Below are 17033 nucleotides of genomic sequence, written 5' to 3'. Positions count from 1 at the left end.
TAAAGGCATGGTATTCTCTTTAGGTATTTACAGTAGAGAGCTCAGCGGCTTCGCACAGACTGATGAAAAAAGTGAGTGATAATGGTCGTTGCTGAAATAATGAGGGGCCGGGTGGGGGCCTGCCTTCCTGTGTCTGGGATTGGTGGCTTTGATGCTGTGTTGGCACTAAGGGAGCTAGTGAGAACCCCCTGCATCTTGAGAGCTGGCTCAGAAATCTGGGCTGTCACTGGATAGTAGCAAACCTCCAGACTCTGCTTTGTGTTTTGGGGCTTTTCTCCTCACTTTGCATAAAACTAACAAAACTAAAATCTTTGCAGTGATACGGCTGAGCCTGTGATTGGTTTTGCCACCTGGTGCCCAGAGAGTCACTGCTCACAAGCTCACCTGACTAGTTGGTCCTGTGACCGTTCTTTCTCCCCCAGGTGACTGGCTTTGATTTCTTCTTCTCTGAAGGAAACTCCCAGAACTATAAGCCTGTGGCTAAGTCCTGCTTACATGCTTGCAAGAAAAATTTGTTTTGCTATTACAGCATTTTGCTAGTGATCTCATCCTTGGGGCACAGGATGCCCCTGGAGGAGAGAATTTCCACAAAGCAGATGAAAGTGGTCCTCTAGAACTGTTTGGCCAGAAAACTGCAAACAGACAAGGGAACTCTGAGGGGTTTGTTTTTCCTGGACAAAAAGAGTACTTTAATTTTTTTTCTTGTTAAGATTTTCAAGGCTAACCACGTGGAAGATAAAGTTCACATAATAGAGAAACGGCCTGAGTTGTTAACGTCTGCAGACTTGGAGGGTGAAAAGGTGAGTGGTGATGGCTCTGTCTTTGCATGGAGGGCACAGCACCGCACCGGTCTGAGCGCCCCCTTCTCGCGGCTGCAGGGGGGGCTCCCACCCCTGACTTGGCTGCTCTCAACTCTAGCTGATCTCTGCTGCTTCTGAGGGAGGGCACAGTGGCTGTCTTGGGATGAACAGCTGCATGTTGGAGCCTCTCTGTGGTCCCCCTTCCCAGCACTCCAGCTCCACTTGCTCCTGTGTTTTGGTTCGCCTTTCTGCTTACTTCCTGCCACGGCTGCGGTTGATCTTCTGATTGTCTGTCCCCCATGGTAGTTGGTCTTCTGATCACCCCACCCCACCCAGTGTGCCTCTGAAACTACTCCCACCCCTTAGTGACCTGAGAAACCAAACACAGTGTTCCTGCACATTTCCTCTCACCAGCCTCTTGGACCCTAATTTATAGACAGAAACCAGATCAGTGCTTTCCTGGGTCTAGGGGCTAGGTGACAGAACACCTTTCTTAACACATTTCTTTTTAGGTCCATAAGAGACTGCTTTTTTCAGGGGCACCTGGGTGGCTCAGTCGGTTGAGCATCCGGCTGTTGATTTTGGCTCAGGTCATGATCTCAGGGTCCTGGGGTCGAGTCGTCCTCATGGAGAGCTTAAGGTTCTCTCTCTCCCTCTGCCCACCCCCTGCTCGCATGAGCTCTTTCTTTCTCTCTCTCAAATAAGTAAAATCTTTAAAGAAGGAGAGAGAGACTGCTTTTTCCAGGTTTTTTCTCTCTAGCTGCTCTTTCTCAGCTTCTCATGGGTTTGTGTTCCTTTACTCGATCCTTCCTATAGCAGTGTTTCTTGGTACTTTCTCCTTGTCTTTTCTGTCCCTCTGGGTCTCTTCTCTGGGTAATCATGTCCTTTCCCATAAGGGATTCTTGGGCCGACAAAGCTGGGACTGCAAATCTCTTATGTCCAAGTGCCAACTGGATAGCTTTCCTTACATATCCCGCAGGCCCTTCAAGCTGGAATCGATCATCTTTCTTTGCCAACTTTATTTTTTGACAGCTTTGCTGAGAATTGACATGCCATAAAATTAACCCATTTCAAGTGTGCAATTCAGTGATTTTTTGTAAATTTGTTTAATTATACAACTCTCGCATATTCCAGTTTTAGAGCATTTCTGTCACCTAGCCCCTAGACCCAGGAAACCACTGATCTGGTTTCTGTCTATAAATTAGTGTTTTCTTTGCATTTTATATAAGTGGAATAAAACGACATGTGAGCTTTAGTGTTGCGCTTCTTTTTTTTTTTTTTTTAAAGATTTTATTTATTTATTTGACAGAGAGAAATCACAACAAGGCAGAGAGGCAGGCAGAGAGAGAGAGAGAGGGAAGCAGGCTCCCCGCTGAGCAGAGAGCCCGATGCGGGACTCGATCCCAGGACCCTGAGATCATGACCTGAGCCGAAGGCAGTGGTTTAACCCACTGAGCCACCCAGGCGCCCCTAGTGTTGGGCTTCTTTCACTGGTCACACCTTTGAGGTTCGTCCATGTTGTAGAACATGCTGGCATTTTGTTCCTTCTCAGTGCTGAATAGTGTGCCGTGCACATGTTGTTTCTCCACTCACCTCCTGGTGGGTGTTTGGATTGTTTCAAAAACGACTGTTGGCCTTTAAAATAATGCTGCTGTGAACTTTTTTCCTAAAGATTTTATTTATTTATTTGACAGAGAGAGATCACAAGTATGTAGAGAGAGAGAGAGAGGGAAGCAGGCTCCCTGCTGAGTAGAGAGCCCGATGTGGAACTTGATCCCAGGACCCTGAGATCATGACCTGAGCTGAAGGCTGCCGCTTAACCGCCACCCAGGCACCCTGCTGTGAACTTTTTTCTTTCTTTCTTTCTTTCTTTTTTTTTTTTTTTAGTTTTAGGAGGGAACCACGGCAGCTAGGTTTTTAAATTTAAATTTGTTTAGAAGTTTTATTTGTCCATATAATCTCTGTGCCCAACATGGTGCTCAGAATCAGGACCCTGAGATCAAGAGTTCTGTGTCCTTCGGGCTGAGCCAGCCAGGCGCCGCCATAGCTGCTGTGAGCGTGGACCGATGTCTTTGTGAGGATATGTGTTTTTAATTCTCTAGGATGCGGAGGCTTGGAATCACTGAATTGTGTGGTGGTTTTTTTTAATACTTCTTTTTCTTTTTTTTTTTTAAAGATTTTGTTTATTAGAGGGAGAGACAGTGAGAGAGGGAGCCCAAGCATGGGGAGTGGGAGAGGGAGAAGCAGGCTTCCCGCTGAGCAGGGAACCTGATGTGAGGCCCCATTCCAGGACCCTGAGATCATGACCTGAGCCGAAGGCAGACGCTTAATGCCTGAGCCACGAAAGCACCCCTTTGTTTAACTTTTTAAGATACCGCTACACTGGGGGCACCTGGGTGGCTCAGTGGGTTAATCCTCTGCCTTCCGCTCCGGTAGTGATCTCAGGGTCCTGGGATCAAGCCCCACATCGGGCTTTCTGCTCAGTAGGGAGCCTGCTTCCTTCCCTCTCTCTGCCTGCCTCTCTGCCTACTTGTGATCTCTGTCTGTCAAATAAATAAAATCTTAAAAAAAAAAAAAAAAAAAGATACCGCTACACTATTGTCAAAGCAGCTATACCATTTTACATCCCACTAGTAACATGTATGAAAGTTCAATTTTTCTGTATCTTTATTGGCACTTCCCTACTGTCTGTCATTTTTATTATGGTCATTTTAGGCTGTGTAGTAATGTCTCATAATTTTGATTTGTATTTGCCTAATGACTAATGATGTTGAACTTGAACACCTTTGCATGTGCTCATTAGCTGTCCCACGTCTAATTTGGTGACATAGCTATTCTTTTGCCCATTTTTTCCCCATGCCTTTTTTTTTTTAAGAGTGTTTTTGATATATAATTCACATACCATACAATTCACCCACTTGAAGTGTGAAATTCAGTGATTTAGTGCATTATAAGGTTGTATAGTCATCACTACAGTTTGTTTTAGAACATTTTCATCACCTAAAAAGAAGCCCTGTGCCCATTAGCAGTCACTTCCCATTTGCCCCCAGTCCTCCCAGCCTGTAGGCAACCCCCAATCTACTTTTTGTCCAGAGATTTTTAGATTCTGGACATTACATAGAAATGGAATCAATCATATGAAATGTGTGGTCTGTTTGTGGTTGGCTTTTTTCAAGGTTCATCCACATTGTAGCATAAATCAGTACTCCCATTTCTTCTTACTGCTGAAGAATATTCCATTGCGTTGGATAGACCACATTTTTTTTTCTGTTCAGCAGTTGATGGACACTTGGCTTGTTTCTGCTTTTCAGCTGCTATGAATGCCACTGTCTGAATACTCAGTCCAAGTTGTACTTTTTTCTGTCCCTCTCATAGATGAGAATTTTAAAAATACTCTGGGGGCACCTGGGTGGCTCAGTGGGTTAAAGCCTCTGCCTTTGGCTCAGGTCATAATCCGAGGGTACTGGGATCGAGCCCCGATTCGGGCTCTCTGCTCAGCGGGGAGCCTGCTTTCTCCTCTCTCTCTGCCTGCTTCTCTGCCTACTTGTGATCTCTGTCTGTCAAATAAATAAATAAAATCTTTAAAAATAAAAAAATAAAAAATACTCCGGTTCTATAAGCCACTGATAATGGCACACTCGCTAGCCTCCAGGTCAGTAGAGTGGTGACTAGCAGGGGTGAGACCAGGCTTTCTTGCCTTGTTCCAGTGTTGTAGGGCCAACTCTTTTCTGTCTTCAGTGTTTCCTTCTGCATCTTCCTTACAGCGTGTCGTCTTAGACTGCCCTCTCCCTTGATGCCCATCTGCTTGGGCCACCGCCTGGGTACCCTGTCTCCTCAGCCTCTGCCACATCTCCCAGTCCTTCTTCTGTACACTCTCTGCTCCTTGCTTGGACTATTGCAGTACCCAGCCAAGTCCTCTCCTGTGCCCATGCTCCCTGTGGGTGGTATCTCCACATGCTTCATTGTCAGAGGGCTCTTTCTAAAACACATTTCCTCTTGGGCGCCTGGGTGGCTCAGTTGGTTGAGCAACTCAGTGGGGAGTCTGCTTCTCCCTCTGACCCGTTCCTGTCCCGTGCTATCTCACTCACTCTTTAAAATAAAATCTTAGAACAAAACACATTTCTTCTCATTTTGAACCCCTGAGGAAAGCATTTAGAGATCTCCTCTTATCTCCAGGAAAGAGTCCAGTGCCCTTGACCTGTCATCAGCTGCCTTTGGGCTACCTGGCTCCTCTCCATTCTTCCGGCCTCACCCATTGCTGATCCTACTGTGTTTGCTCATGTAACAAGCTCCTGAAGGGCCTTGCTGTCACATCCGTGCTTTTGCCCCTGCATCCCTCTGCTAGAATCCCTGGCCTTGTGCTTTTCTGACTCCTAGTGATATGTTTGTTCATTAACTTGGCAAACATTTACTGACCATTTGCTCAGGGCCAGGCACTTTGTAGGGTGCTGGGGTACTGTGCTGCCAACGTCCCCACTTCTGTGGTGCTCAGAACCTAGCAAGGAAGCCTGATAGAGGAGCACTGATAACCGACTGTCATGATGAGCTGTGAGTGGGGACCAACTAACAGGATGCCATTCAGGCCTTCTGATGCTGTTCCTTCTGGGGTCCCTCCACATGTCCCTTCCTCGCCTTGTACAGCTTACCGCACTGTACAAGGATGGCCCCAGCTCTGTCTGTTCCCTTTACCCCTCTGTGCTCCCGAGGGCAGGGCTCAGGTGTGCTTCTCATCTTTGTGTCCTTCAGAGCAGGTGCAGACCCGGCGTGCTCACTGGTAGCCCGAGTGAGTGAATGAGTGCCTTTTTATTTCCATGTTTCCCATGACACTTGTAGCCTGCCTTCACTCTTTAGCTAGATCATTCTGATTGCTTCTTGCTCTGGTTGCCAGGTCTCTCTCCTCATGGGGGAGCCGTTCTTCACCACCAGTCTGCTGCCGTGGCACAACCTCTATTTCTGGTATGTGCGGACCGCCGTGGACCAGCATCTGGGACCTGGTGCTGTGGTGCTGCCCCAGGCCGCCTCGCTGCACGCTGTGGTTGTGGAGTTCAGGGTAGGCCACCCAGAAGTTGTTGCAGAAGGGGTGGGAGGCGGGGGTCCTGGTTTTCTTGCAGAGACCCTGGGTGCAGATGGAACAGTGTGAGTCCTAACGATAGGAGGCTCTGCTTTTCTGTGTCAGCACACTGCAGGCTTGTATGGAAAAGGCTTGCCTTTGTACAAATGCAGTAATTTGGCATATGAAATGGAAATGGCTGTGTGTTGTCATTTTACAATTATCCCTTATCAGAATAATTAAAAAGCATAAGTGAAGAGTTTCAGAAGACATGCTGTTTGGCTCGCTCTGCTCTTACTAAGAGCTGACGCTCCAGTTAAAAGCATTTTGAGATGTAAAGTCAGCTTCTTTATGCAAGAAAAAATTGAAAAGCTTCATTTTAATTTTCTCATCAAAGCAGAACCAGTCACAAAGTCGTTTTGGGAAAGGCATTTCTTCTTAAAAGGATTTTGAAATGCTTTCAACCTTGGAAGTAGAGTGAACCTCCTTTGATATTTCTTTGATAAGAGCAGCTTCATCCAGCTAAGTGGCTCTGTGGCTTATTTTCTGGGCATTTCTTCTGTGTTGTTTATTTACCTGATGAGATTTCCACGGGCGTTCTGGCTTTTTTGGCCCAGGAGGGAATATGGGAATGGGACAAAAAAATTGGTGGGCCTGTGTACACTTCTGGTCCCCTCCCTCCCACTGTCCTCGTGCCCTGATCATAGGTGCAGAGTCTCAGGAGCTCGTTTACAGACTTCTTCCCAAAGAAACCCCATCCCAGTGGCTCTGGCCGATTGTCCTCCTTTGGGAAAGGACTTAGGGTCATGTGAGACTTGGCAGATTTGAGCGACCATCCTGGATCCTTGATCATCTCTCAGCCCTGTCAACCTGGGGCTCTCTTCCAAGTGTGGGGAACATGGTGTGCCTCTGGGTTGGGGCCGGGCCACCCCCAGCCCGACTTCACTGACACTTCTTGCTCTTGTCATTATACTTCCGTGCCTGTGGGTGGGTGTGGGAGCTGGCGTGCTGTCCTACAGAACCTGTGATGTCCATCTCCGGCTGAGTGTCCACAAGGGCTGGGCCTTCCTTATAGGACCTGTGGCGGATCCGGAGTCCCTGTGGTAACTGTGAAGGCTTTGATGTGCACATCATGGATGATATGATTAAGGTCGGTGGGGCCCCACTTCCTCCCCGCAGTGTTCTATCCACCCCCTCCATGTGGCCACAGCGTCCTGTCCCTCGCACTTGGCCTTCCTTTACACAGTGCAAGTGGGCCTGTAGATCCTGAGTCTGGCCCCGTTTCATACCCCACCCATTACCCCTGACCCTTGGGCTGCACCCTGCTTGGCTTTACACACTCCTTGCTACCAGCTCATATGTGACCTTCAGGCGGCAGCCCAGAGATCACCTGCGGTGCAGCATTCCTGCCTGGCCCCATTCTCCGCTGAAGGCTAGTGTCCCCGGACACTGTGACTCCTGTCTTGAGTCTCTGGACTGGGAGCCTCATGTCAGGATGACCTGGCAGCTGTAGTGCTCAGGAAGGGTCACTGAATGGGCGCACGTCCAAGTGCCAGATGTTGTTGTTTTGTTTTGTTTTAACCACTGCAGACATTTGGCTCTCAGAGTAGCTAAGGAGACTGGCCAAGTCATCCCATCTTAAAAGGGAGATAATGAGGCTTAGGTGAAGCAGCTCGCTGCAGAGACCCTTGAGTGCAGTAGTGGGGAGGGAGAAGGCAGCTGGTCTGCTCCAGTCGCCTGTGGTCTTTCTGTGAAGACCCACTGTCCTAGGCGACTGCGGCAGTTATTCTGAGGGACCTGGGCCAAGGGGGTGAAGGACCATGGGCCTAGACCTTGGAGACTGGACATGAGCCCCTCATCCCTAGGCTGTCGGCTCTGTCTTTGTTTCTGCACACCCTCACCTCTCCTTAACCTTCTCAGCGTGCCCTGGACTTCAGGGAGAGCAAGGAGGCCGAGCCCCACCCGCTGTGGGAATACCCATGCCGCTGCTTGTCCCAGCCCCAGCAGATCCTGACCTTTGATTTTCGGCACCCAGTCCCCCCACACCCCGTCCGTGCTGAGGGCTCCATCGAGCTGAGGAGGTGAGAACAGGTTCCAGGGCGCAGCAGGTGGGGGAAGAGAGGGTAGGGCCTGCTTTCAGTCTAGTTACTGCTCTGGTGGCTAAGCACTTACTTCTGTCGCTTTCACGTGGGTGGGATGGCCTCCTTATTTGGGCCTTGCCCTTCCTGTCCGAAGTGGCCTGAGTCTGTGGCGGGTCCCCACAGCCCCTAGGTGTGTTCAGGTGGAGAGGGAGAACCAGAGTGGGCTTTGCACATCCCCCCACATCTGCAGCTCCTGTTGAACTCAGCGGCATGAGAATCAGAGCTGTAGAGAAATGTAATTTTTTGGTTGCTATGGTTACTCATTGGGCCATTTTTCCGGAACTCTGCTGGGAACTAAAGCGGCTTAGGAATTGGTAAGGGCTGCTCATTGTGAGGCACGGTTGGGCCATCTAGCTCCAGCGCCCTTCACAGGGAGGAGCTGCTGCTTTCCTGAGGAAACACTCTGGCCCCATGGTTCCTCTTTTAAGTGCTTGGCCAGGCTACAGGGAGCAAGTGGGGCTTTGATTGTGGTTCTTTTTGCTCAGTATTTCACCAAGTAGCCTTTAGCCAGGTGGTATTAGCCTCCTGATTGGGCAGGAAGGAAAGACCAGTGGTTTCTGGAAGGCAGAGGGAAGCTGTGGCTATGCTTGCCTATCTTTTGCACGGCTGTTTCTCTGTGGCCCAACATCCCCCCACCCCCAGGCCTGGGAGGAGCCACGGGGCCGTCCTGTGGATGGAATACCAACTGACCCCGGACAGCACTGTCAGCACCGGCCTCCTGAAGCCTCCAGACGACAAGGTAGTGCTGTGTACCTGAGTCCCAGAGCAGGCCAACCCCGTGAGCTGGCGCTCCTCTGGGTATCCCTGGCATAGGCAGCCAGATTGTGACTCCTCTGTGGCCCAGGTCACCTGGGCCTGAGCAGCAGCTTCTCGTGGCGAGTGGCTCCGGGGTGGAGGCTGACCAGGAGGGGGCTCCGGTGCCAGGAGCCCTCACTACCTTCTTGTTGCTTCTACAGGGGGACTGTTGCTGGAACCCGCACTGCAAGCAGGCTGTGTACTTCTTCACCCGCCCGGACTGTGGGGTCCCACGGGGCAGCCCTCGGACCGTCAGCTACACCGTGGAGTTCCACCCCCACACTGGAGACATCAGCATGGATTTCACCCTGGAGGATGGGAGCTGACCCTCACTTGTTGAGAAATAAAGTGGCCCAAGGTCTCTGGGCTCTGAGTGGTGTGAAGGCCCTGTCTCTTTTCAGGGCTCAGTTGAATCTCTGGGCTCTGAGGAGCCCTCTTCCCTTTTTGCATTTTTGCACCGCCGGTTCCTTGCTTCAGGAGTGACAGGCAGCACGATCTGCTGACTGAATTTGGAGCTGAGGAGGGACCAGGGAGCCCTCCCTGCTGTGGGTCTGAAGCACTCCAGAAGCTCTCACGTGGCAGTGTCCCTGTGCTGTGCTGGGAGTGGGCTGGGTGGCTTGTGTGCTCTCAGCTGTGAAGAGCGTGGGTGGTTGGGCTGCCCCTGTGGGAGAGGCCTTACCTATACTCAGGAACTCTGGTCCCTCCTGCCTGGCTCTAGCTGGGAGTGGATCCTAGAGGCGGAGCTGCTGACTTGTGGCTAGGCCCTGGGCCTGAAAGACCATGGCAGCGCCGTCCTTCTTGTGTGTTGGGTGACGTTACCCGGATACACCTGTAAGCGTCTAGCCTCAGTACACAGCATCAGCAAGTGACTGGGACTTGACACCTGGACATCCGGCTACTGCTCAGAGCATAGGGAAGAGGTGGTCTCAAAGCATTTCCTGAGATGCAGACCTGGGAAACCAGCCATCAGGAGGAGGAGCCAGGAGGTAAAGCCTTTTCCTGTGTGCCCCCATTCTAGCAGAAGGACCTCCTGCCAACTATGAGGCCTGGGCTGATGGGTACCGTGTAGCCGCCCCACCCCAGCCTGGCCCCCTTGCTTTGCAGCAGCAGACCAGAGTGTCCTGAGGCGGTTCCAGCCTTGCTTCTCCCCAACTCGAGGTGCCCTTCATTCTTTATTCCCACTCCAGACGGAACAGGAGGTAGTGGGAACCCAGGTGGCCTGGTTTTCTGGCAGTTAGGGCAGACTTAGCCTGTTCCCATGCTGCTTGGGTGAGGAGGCAGAGGCAGGAAAGGTGGGCCCCAGCTTGTCGCTCAAATAAGAGAACACCAGCCTTGAGCCTCACAGTTTTATTTTCTTATTATCTGTCCTTCTGTTCAGCACCAATAAAGGGAAAAAACACCTCTCTTTTCAAAATATTTTATCAGGTGTAAAGATTGTTTTTCTTCTAGGGAAGAATCGTCTGGATATATATTTGATAATATTTTTACCAAAACCTTAGGTGTGCTTACCATATAAAACCCCTAATGTCCCATGAGGAATACAATACAGAAAAAAATACAGAAATTAAAAAATTGTTTTTTTTTCTTTTTTTAAAACAGTATTTCTAAATCTCAGCAAGTTAATACAATAGTTAAAAAGCATCAAGGTTAATATTCATACTTAAAACTCAAGGTGGTTTGGACAAATGGAAATGACCGTTTCCTTCCGAAGCTGACCCCCGCCTCCTGGCTTCTGTGGAGGAGGCCGGGCCTGGGGCGGGCATGGGGCCGTGGGTGGGGATTTGGATGACCCCTGTGTCCACCCCTCCTAGGCCTAGATGCCACAGAATCTGAGATCCTGATAGTGTTTTCTTTTTTTAAAAAATCACACTGGAAAAGTCTGGCTTGTGCGTGGTCCTAGGAACCCACAGCCGTGATGAAACGTGTGGTCGGCAGGGTGGCCTCAGCAATGAGGCAGTGCCAGAGGGAAGCGCGAGGGGGCGTGGGATGCAGGCTGGCCTGGCTCCAGATGCCAGGGCCAGGCTGGGCAGAGGCGACCTCATTAGGACAGGAAATGACCGAGGCACAGGGGGGTATGACTTGCCTAAGGCCACCCTGTGAGGAGGGAGAGAAGCAGGTGCCCCTGTGCCGTGGCTCTCTCTCGTAGAGCTGCCCTGGGTGGGAGGTGGCTCCTCGAGGGATGGAGGAGGGGCTGGCATTTCTCTGCTTCAGGAATCCTGGCCTCTGTCTCGTCTCTCCTTTCTCTTGGACATAGCTGACTCGAGGCTTGGAGGCCATGGCTCAGTCCCAGCCAACCAGGTGTTGAGTGTGTTCAGTTGGACCCTGCCTGTGTGAGCAGAGCTTCTTGGCTGCTCCTAGGAGCAGGGTCCCCTCTGACCCCACAGAGCCTCGCCCAGGACCTTGGAGGCCAGGCTCTTGGAGGGAGAGAGCGCAGGCAGGACTGTGCTCAGCGGTGGGCCGGCCCTCCTAGCTCTGCACTCAGGGTGGGGCTGGGGGCTTAGGGAATGAACGCTCCTTGCAGCGAAGCCCTCAGCCCAGACACTGCCTGGGACAAACCAGTGCCCCCATGTGTGTGGTTCTCTGGAGTGTCTTCTCCAGCACAGGGCCTGCCTCTGGGTGGTTGTCTGCTCAACCCCCAACCCCCATCTGGGTTCCTTTTGCAGCTCAAGTGGGTGACAAGGCACAGCATCCGCACACTGGCACCAGGAGGCTTCCAGTATTCAAAGGGTCCTGGTGCACTCCCCAGCCTCGCTGGGCAGATCTGGCTCTGAGCCAAGTGGGCACAAGGTCAGGGCGCTTCAAGGAGGGGACCAGTAGGGGTTGACAAAAACAGTCTTCCGAGTTGGAGGGTCCTTGCACTGGGAATCAGATCCCTCCCTCCATCGCCTGACTGTGGGAAACAATCCCGGGTGTGTTTTAAAAGGCAGGTGGGCAGAGGCAGGGCTGCTGTGGAGTGGGGAGCTGCAGACCTCCCCTGTGTGCTCTGCCATGTCCTGCCCGGGTACCCAGGGTTGGCCCTGGTCCCGTGGTGGCAGAGGGAGCATCTGTGGGCCTAGATGCCAACCAGGACCACGCGCTGCCTCAGGCAAGCAGTGGCCCTTGGCCTTCACCCCCAGCCTCCACACTGGTGAGGGGGAGGGGACAGACCGGTCTGCACCCGGGCTTTCTGCCTCTTCATCCAGGGCCCCTGGGTCACCTTTCAGGATGGGCCTGGGAGGACAGAACTGCAGCCTCACCCCAGAGGCAGGCGGACAGTTCCTGAGCTCAGCCAGGGAAAGCTTGGTCCCAAACCAGAGAGGTGTCCAGAAGGGAAATGGGATCAGGCAGAAAAAGGTTGTGTTGGTTTTGACAGAAGAGAAGCCATAAATCGACCATTTGGAATACCTGAAGCCCCCACCCCCACCCTCTTAGAGCATCAGTTCCCCTTCTCCCTGTGAAAAAGGGATACTGTCTCAGATTCCCTTTGCCCACTTTGAAGTCTCTTGGGGGAGCCTCTGGGGCCCTGGCTGGCTGGGAGGGGGAGCCCAAGCAGAGTTCTCCCTCATGGTTTGCAGACCCTCTAAAGTGAAGGGTGGTTTTCTTAACTTTTTCTGTTTTTCTTTTTAAAATGTAATCGCCCTTGAATGCAAGACCCTGGGAAGAGCTGGGGCTTGCTGGTAACTGGACACATCCTCATGGTTCCAGCTTGCTGGCCGTCCAGGCTGGAGGCGGGCGCTGGCAGCCCTGTGCCCAGGAATGCTTCTTTGGCTGGTTCTGATTGTGTTTGGAGTTCGGCCTTGGGTGAGGCCCGAGTTAGGGGTCTGTGTGGCTACGGTGTGGCACGTGACATGCGGGCAGTGTGCATGCGAGGGTGCAGGCATGCGAGACGATATGGCAGCGGACAAAAATAATGAACCCTGGACGAAGCTTGAGAAGAGATACAAAGAGTACAGAAACCCGGTTCTCATACTAACCCCCGGGTTACAAACTAGGTTGTGCTGTAGATTTGTAGAAAATCACGTTTCGAAAGAATGGCACTGTTGGGCAGCTGCGGCTCCCAAGGCCGGCCTGACTCCTCTGTCCACCGTCAGTGCCCAGAGGTGCAGGGTGGCGCTGGTTCCAGCTCACCTGGGACAGACCGAGGCTACCCCCGGGTCCCTGCCCTCCTCCCCCAGCACCAGGGGTGCTGGCTGGAGGGGACACGGCCAGAGAGGTGCTGCGGCTCAAAGGGCTGGCAGAGGCCCTGCTGCTCGGAATGACATGGCTGGTCTATGCCTCCTCCTCCCCTGCAGACACCATCAGCCGCATGGCCACTGGGAGGTGGTCAGTCAGGCCGGACAGCTGGGTGATAAAACTGAATTCTTCCACCTCCTGTTGGGGAAAAGCATTCCTTTTAGATCCAGAGGATATTCTACAAAGGAGGGGCCCAGAGGGCAGGAGTGGGGCTGCGGGCTAAGGGCTGGAACTGGCCAGGATCTTCCTGGAGACTGAGGGGTGGGAGCCTTACGTGTAGCCCCAAGGTCTTTGGGACTGACCAGTCTGGTTTTCAGAGGAGAGCTCTGTGCTGTTGAGGGGTGCAGGGCAAGGGTCCCCTATCTACAGGCGTGGCCTGGCTGCCCAGCCTGCCCCAGACTCACGGCCTTCCAGTCCGGGCACAGCCCCTCTTCCGCATACAGCATGTAGTCGATGCGCCTGCCATTGCCCTTCAGCAGGTCCTTGCGTCCCTTCTGGCCTGCCCCAGGGCTCTTGCTGGTGGGGAAGGCCAGGTACTCCCTGCGGCCTTCCTCGCTCTCCAAGACCCTGCTCGACACACAGGAAGGCACAGGATGTGAGGTGAGCCCCTTTGCCCCCTTCCCCAGACCCCAGATCCTGAGTGTAGAGCCACGTTCTCATCCCCAAGTGAGAGAGAAGCAGGTCAGACCAAACCCTGTGTTTAAGATAAGTCTGCCCATGGAGCCAGAAAGGGCCTGGGTGGAGGGATACTCAGTGTGAGTCTATGAATTCCTGGCTGAGCCAAGTCACTCCAGAGTCCATCCGGGAATGTCCTTGGGCGTGGCTGTGGCTGAAGTTTGGACACAGCATCGCCCAGAACCTGGGGCTGAGATGGAAACAGGAGCAGAACAGGGCTTTGCTTGGAGCCAGCTGGGGGGCCTGTTTCGGCAAAGGGTCTTTGCAGGGAACCTCAGGGACTCTTCTCTTCCAGAAGTCCCCAGACCTCCTGGGACTGTTGTTTCAGGTCAGCAGGGGGCTGGGGGGAGCCAGGAGAGAACCCAGGCCCTATTCTGGGACTGGATTCCTGGGTCTATCTTTGAGCGGCTGTGCCACATGAGCTCTCCTCTGACACAGGAATGATCACTGTAGGCCTCAGGATACTTTGGGGACCAGGCATGCTGAGAAAGGGGTGCGTCTATAGAAGAGCATGTGACTCTTGATGTTGAGATTGTGAGTTTGGGCCCCACATTGGGTGTAGAGATGACTTAGATAAATAAAACTTGGGGAAAAAAAAACACATGGGGTGTGTCTGCCATCCCACTTCTTGGAGGAAAGAAACTGATGCTGGTGCGTAAGTGTGGGTCAAGGTTCTACAGGGTGTGCAAAGCACTCGGGTGGGGTGTAAACACCCTGAATCCAGTCCTTCTGACTTCTGTCTACTATTCCCTTCCGGCCAGGTTTTCTCTGGAGCCTGAGCCCCCGCCGTGGAGAGCCTTCACGGGAGACCGGCAGAGGGCAGGCGCTGATGGACACCGCACAGGCCCGCTGGGCAGGCTGATGTCTGGACACGTGGAAGGGCGCCTGGACGTGCACAGCCAGCAAACATGGGTTTCTACAAGGTTTTTATCAGCCCTGAGATAAATACACTAATGACATGCAGAACATCACTACATCTCAGAAATATAATCTATTACTGTCCTTTGCCTTTGATAATTAATGCTAGCATCAGTGATCTAAGAGTTACTGATAGTCATTTTTTAATCATCAACTCATAAAAAGATAATTTTCGGGGCGCCTGGGTGGCTCAGTGGTTTAGGCCACTGCCTTCGGCTCAGGTCCTGATCTCAGGGTCCTGGGATCGAGTCCCGCATCGGGCTCTCTGCTCGGCAGGGAGCCTGCTTCCCTCTCACTCTCTCTGCCTGCCTCTCTGCCTACTTGTGATCTCTCTCTGTCAAATAAATAAATAAAATCTTTAAAAAAAAATAATAATTTTCTCAGCATAGGATGATGTTTCAAATTTAGTCTATAATCTAATTAATTGGCTCAAATTAGCTGTGAGGAGCCACCGCCCTGACTCTGTGCAGTCTGAGGCTGTGAGTTATAAATTGGTTCTGCTGCTGGCCTCTCAAATGTCCCTTTATGGAAGCCTCAATCAGGTTCAAGTATGAAGTTCAGCTGGGATGGAACTGTCTTCTACTTGAACACTGGTTTGTGTTAGCTCCCCTCATATTTTAATTTGCCTAATTGGTGGCTACCAGCTGCCAGGATCCTGCAACATAGGCCATCTCCCTGTGCCTTCCACAAGGGTCTTGGCAACCTTTGCCCTTGCCCCGGGAGATCCCTTCCCGGAAGGGCCTCACAGGATGGCAGGCTGAGCTCTTCCAAAGTGAGCCTGGGCTCGGGTGCTGATGTAGGAAATGCCACCTCGAGACCCTCATGCTGGTAGGAGGCTTCTTTGTGGGCACACAAGGCCCCCGGAGCGTGAGTCTCCACCCACCCCACCTTCAGTCCCTGAGGCCCTCACAGGCTTCCTTCCCACGGAACTGTGTGCTCCCCTCTGCCCAGCACAGCGTGGCTCCCCACACCAGAGTCGGGGCTCAGTGCTTTTCCCGGCCCCGGGAACCACCCTTCCCTGCATGACCGTGGCAGTAAGGCTGCCAACTGCTTCTTACTTCTGCAGATTGTCAGGGGTGCACACTTCCTCGTCGTAGAGGTTGTCTGTGTCCAGCATGGTACCTGGGAACAAGGAGGCAAGAGTGGTCACTGCGGGCAGGGCCCAGCCAGCCTCTAGGAGGGCTGCCTCCCTGGGGCAGGAGGCCTGAGTGAGGGCTTTGGGCCTGGGCAGTTGACTGGCCCTGCCCCTTACAGTGGGGTCTTGGGGGCAGGGCAAGTCTTCCTGGGAAGCCTGTGGAGAGCCCAGTCTTGGTGTAGAGTCAGGCCTTGGCAGTACCCTCCCCCTGTCCTCCCTTGGTGCCCCCACCCTCAACCTTCTGGCCCAGCCCCAGCTCACCGATGGCCCAGGACTTCTCCTCTCCCGGCCCCAGGCGGCAGGGGTCCTTGTAGTATGTAAACAGGGAGTGCTGCTGCTCCAGCTTGTCATCTGTGCAGGGAGGGAGGCAGTGCTGTGGGGCACAGGGTGTCTGTCCTCGAGGGCTGCCTGCCTCTGCTTCTAGTCACCCTGACCAGATAGCACCAAGTCCCTAGGCTGACTGCCACTGGGTGGGGTCTGTGGTCCGTTTGTCACTGGTTTTCTGTGTCCTTGAGAATGCCCCTCCACCCCCCACCCCCAGCCCTGGGTTGAGCTATCACTGACAACAGTGGTCGCTGTTCCTCCTGGGCTCCCTCTGCGTGGTGCCCAGATGTGGCGGCAAACCCTGTAGGGGGCCAGCTCATGCTGCCCTGGCCGGCGGTCCTGCCCTCATGGATCTGGGTGCCCAGGTTGAGTGAGGAGTGACCATACGAGGCTGAGAGAGAGACAGGTGACCTGCCCTGGATTCCAGTTTGTCCGGCCAACTCATGGAGCCAGAAAGCGCCTGGGAGGAAAGACAGGTACCAGGGGGGCCTGAGCAGGTGGAACCCTCCGGCAGCCTCTTCCGTTGTATGCTGCGTTCCCTCCCTGACACAGGAAGATCCCAGGAGCAACGGCTTTGAGGGAACCGTGGGCTAGGATCGGGGGCTGTACCTTCCGTGGCAGACACTGTTCTCCCTACTCACCATTGTCAGAGGACGACTTCTGGGTCATGAACCAACAGAAACAGCGGCTACCCGGTAAGGGCACCGCACGGTACTCCAGGTGGGACCTTCAGGTCTCCTGCCTTCCCTGAGGGCTAAGCCTGAGCTCACAGACCCCATATCACTCATGGGGTGAAACTCTTTAGTTTCTCCTGGGCTGGGGCTGGTGTGGAAGGAGCCCAGGAGCCAGTGGGTGGGTGGGGGTGGGGGTGGGGGTGGGAGTTGGTGTTGCTCCCATCAGCTCCTCTGGCAGGGAGAAGCTCAGAGCTGCACAAACTCCCAGGAGGTCCCTGAGATCCACGTGATCACCAGATTAGTTATTTA

General features: G+C 53.0%; 2 protein-coding genes across 5 annotated transcripts in view; one reads left to right on the top strand and one right to left on the bottom strand.

Annotated features, from left to right (window-relative positions):
• Positions 1-15640, top strand: part of PRMT7 (protein arginine methyltransferase 7) — a 53784-nt gene extending 38144 nt beyond the window's left edge. For 2 of the 3 annotated variants that reach the window (XM_045988140.1, XM_045988138.1), the window contains exons 12-18: positions 24-71; positions 711-800; positions 5689-5850; positions 6926-7000; positions 7771-7931; positions 8634-8730; positions 8948-9159. In XM_045988140.1, the coding sequence (XP_045844096.1) occupies positions 24-71; positions 711-800; positions 5689-5850; positions 6926-7000; positions 7771-7931; positions 8634-8730; positions 8948-9112 (798 nt within the window). In that variant the 3' untranslated portion in view covers positions 9113-9159. Of the gene's footprint in view, positions 1-23; positions 72-710; positions 801-5688; positions 5851-6925; positions 7001-7770; positions 7932-8633; positions 8731-8947; positions 9160-14434 lie in introns of those variants that run through there. The other variant, XM_045988139.1, reaches the window with a different exon arrangement.
• Positions 10119-17033, bottom strand: part of SMPD3 (sphingomyelin phosphodiesterase 3) — an 82019-nt gene continuing 75104 nt past the window's right edge. For both annotated transcript variants that reach the window (XM_045988143.1, XM_045988141.1), the window contains 4 exons: positions 15988-16077; positions 15650-15713; positions 13403-13565; positions 10119-13136 (listed from right to left, as the gene is read on the bottom strand). In XM_045988143.1, the coding sequence (XP_045844099.1) occupies positions 13035-13136; positions 13403-13565; positions 15650-15713; positions 15988-16077 (419 nt within the window). In that variant the 3' untranslated portion in view covers positions 10119-13034. The remainder of the gene's footprint in view (positions 13137-13402; positions 13566-15649; positions 15714-15987; positions 16078-17033) is intronic.

This window comes from Meles meles, chromosome 19 (assembly GCF_922984935.1).
Source record: "Meles meles chromosome 19, mMelMel3.1 paternal haplotype, whole genome shotgun sequence".
Taxonomy (NCBI): Eukaryota; Metazoa; Chordata; class Mammalia; order Carnivora; family Mustelidae; genus Meles; species Meles meles.
The sequence above is the reverse complement of the archived record's forward strand: the minus strand, read 5'-3'. Positions and strand labels throughout refer to the sequence as shown.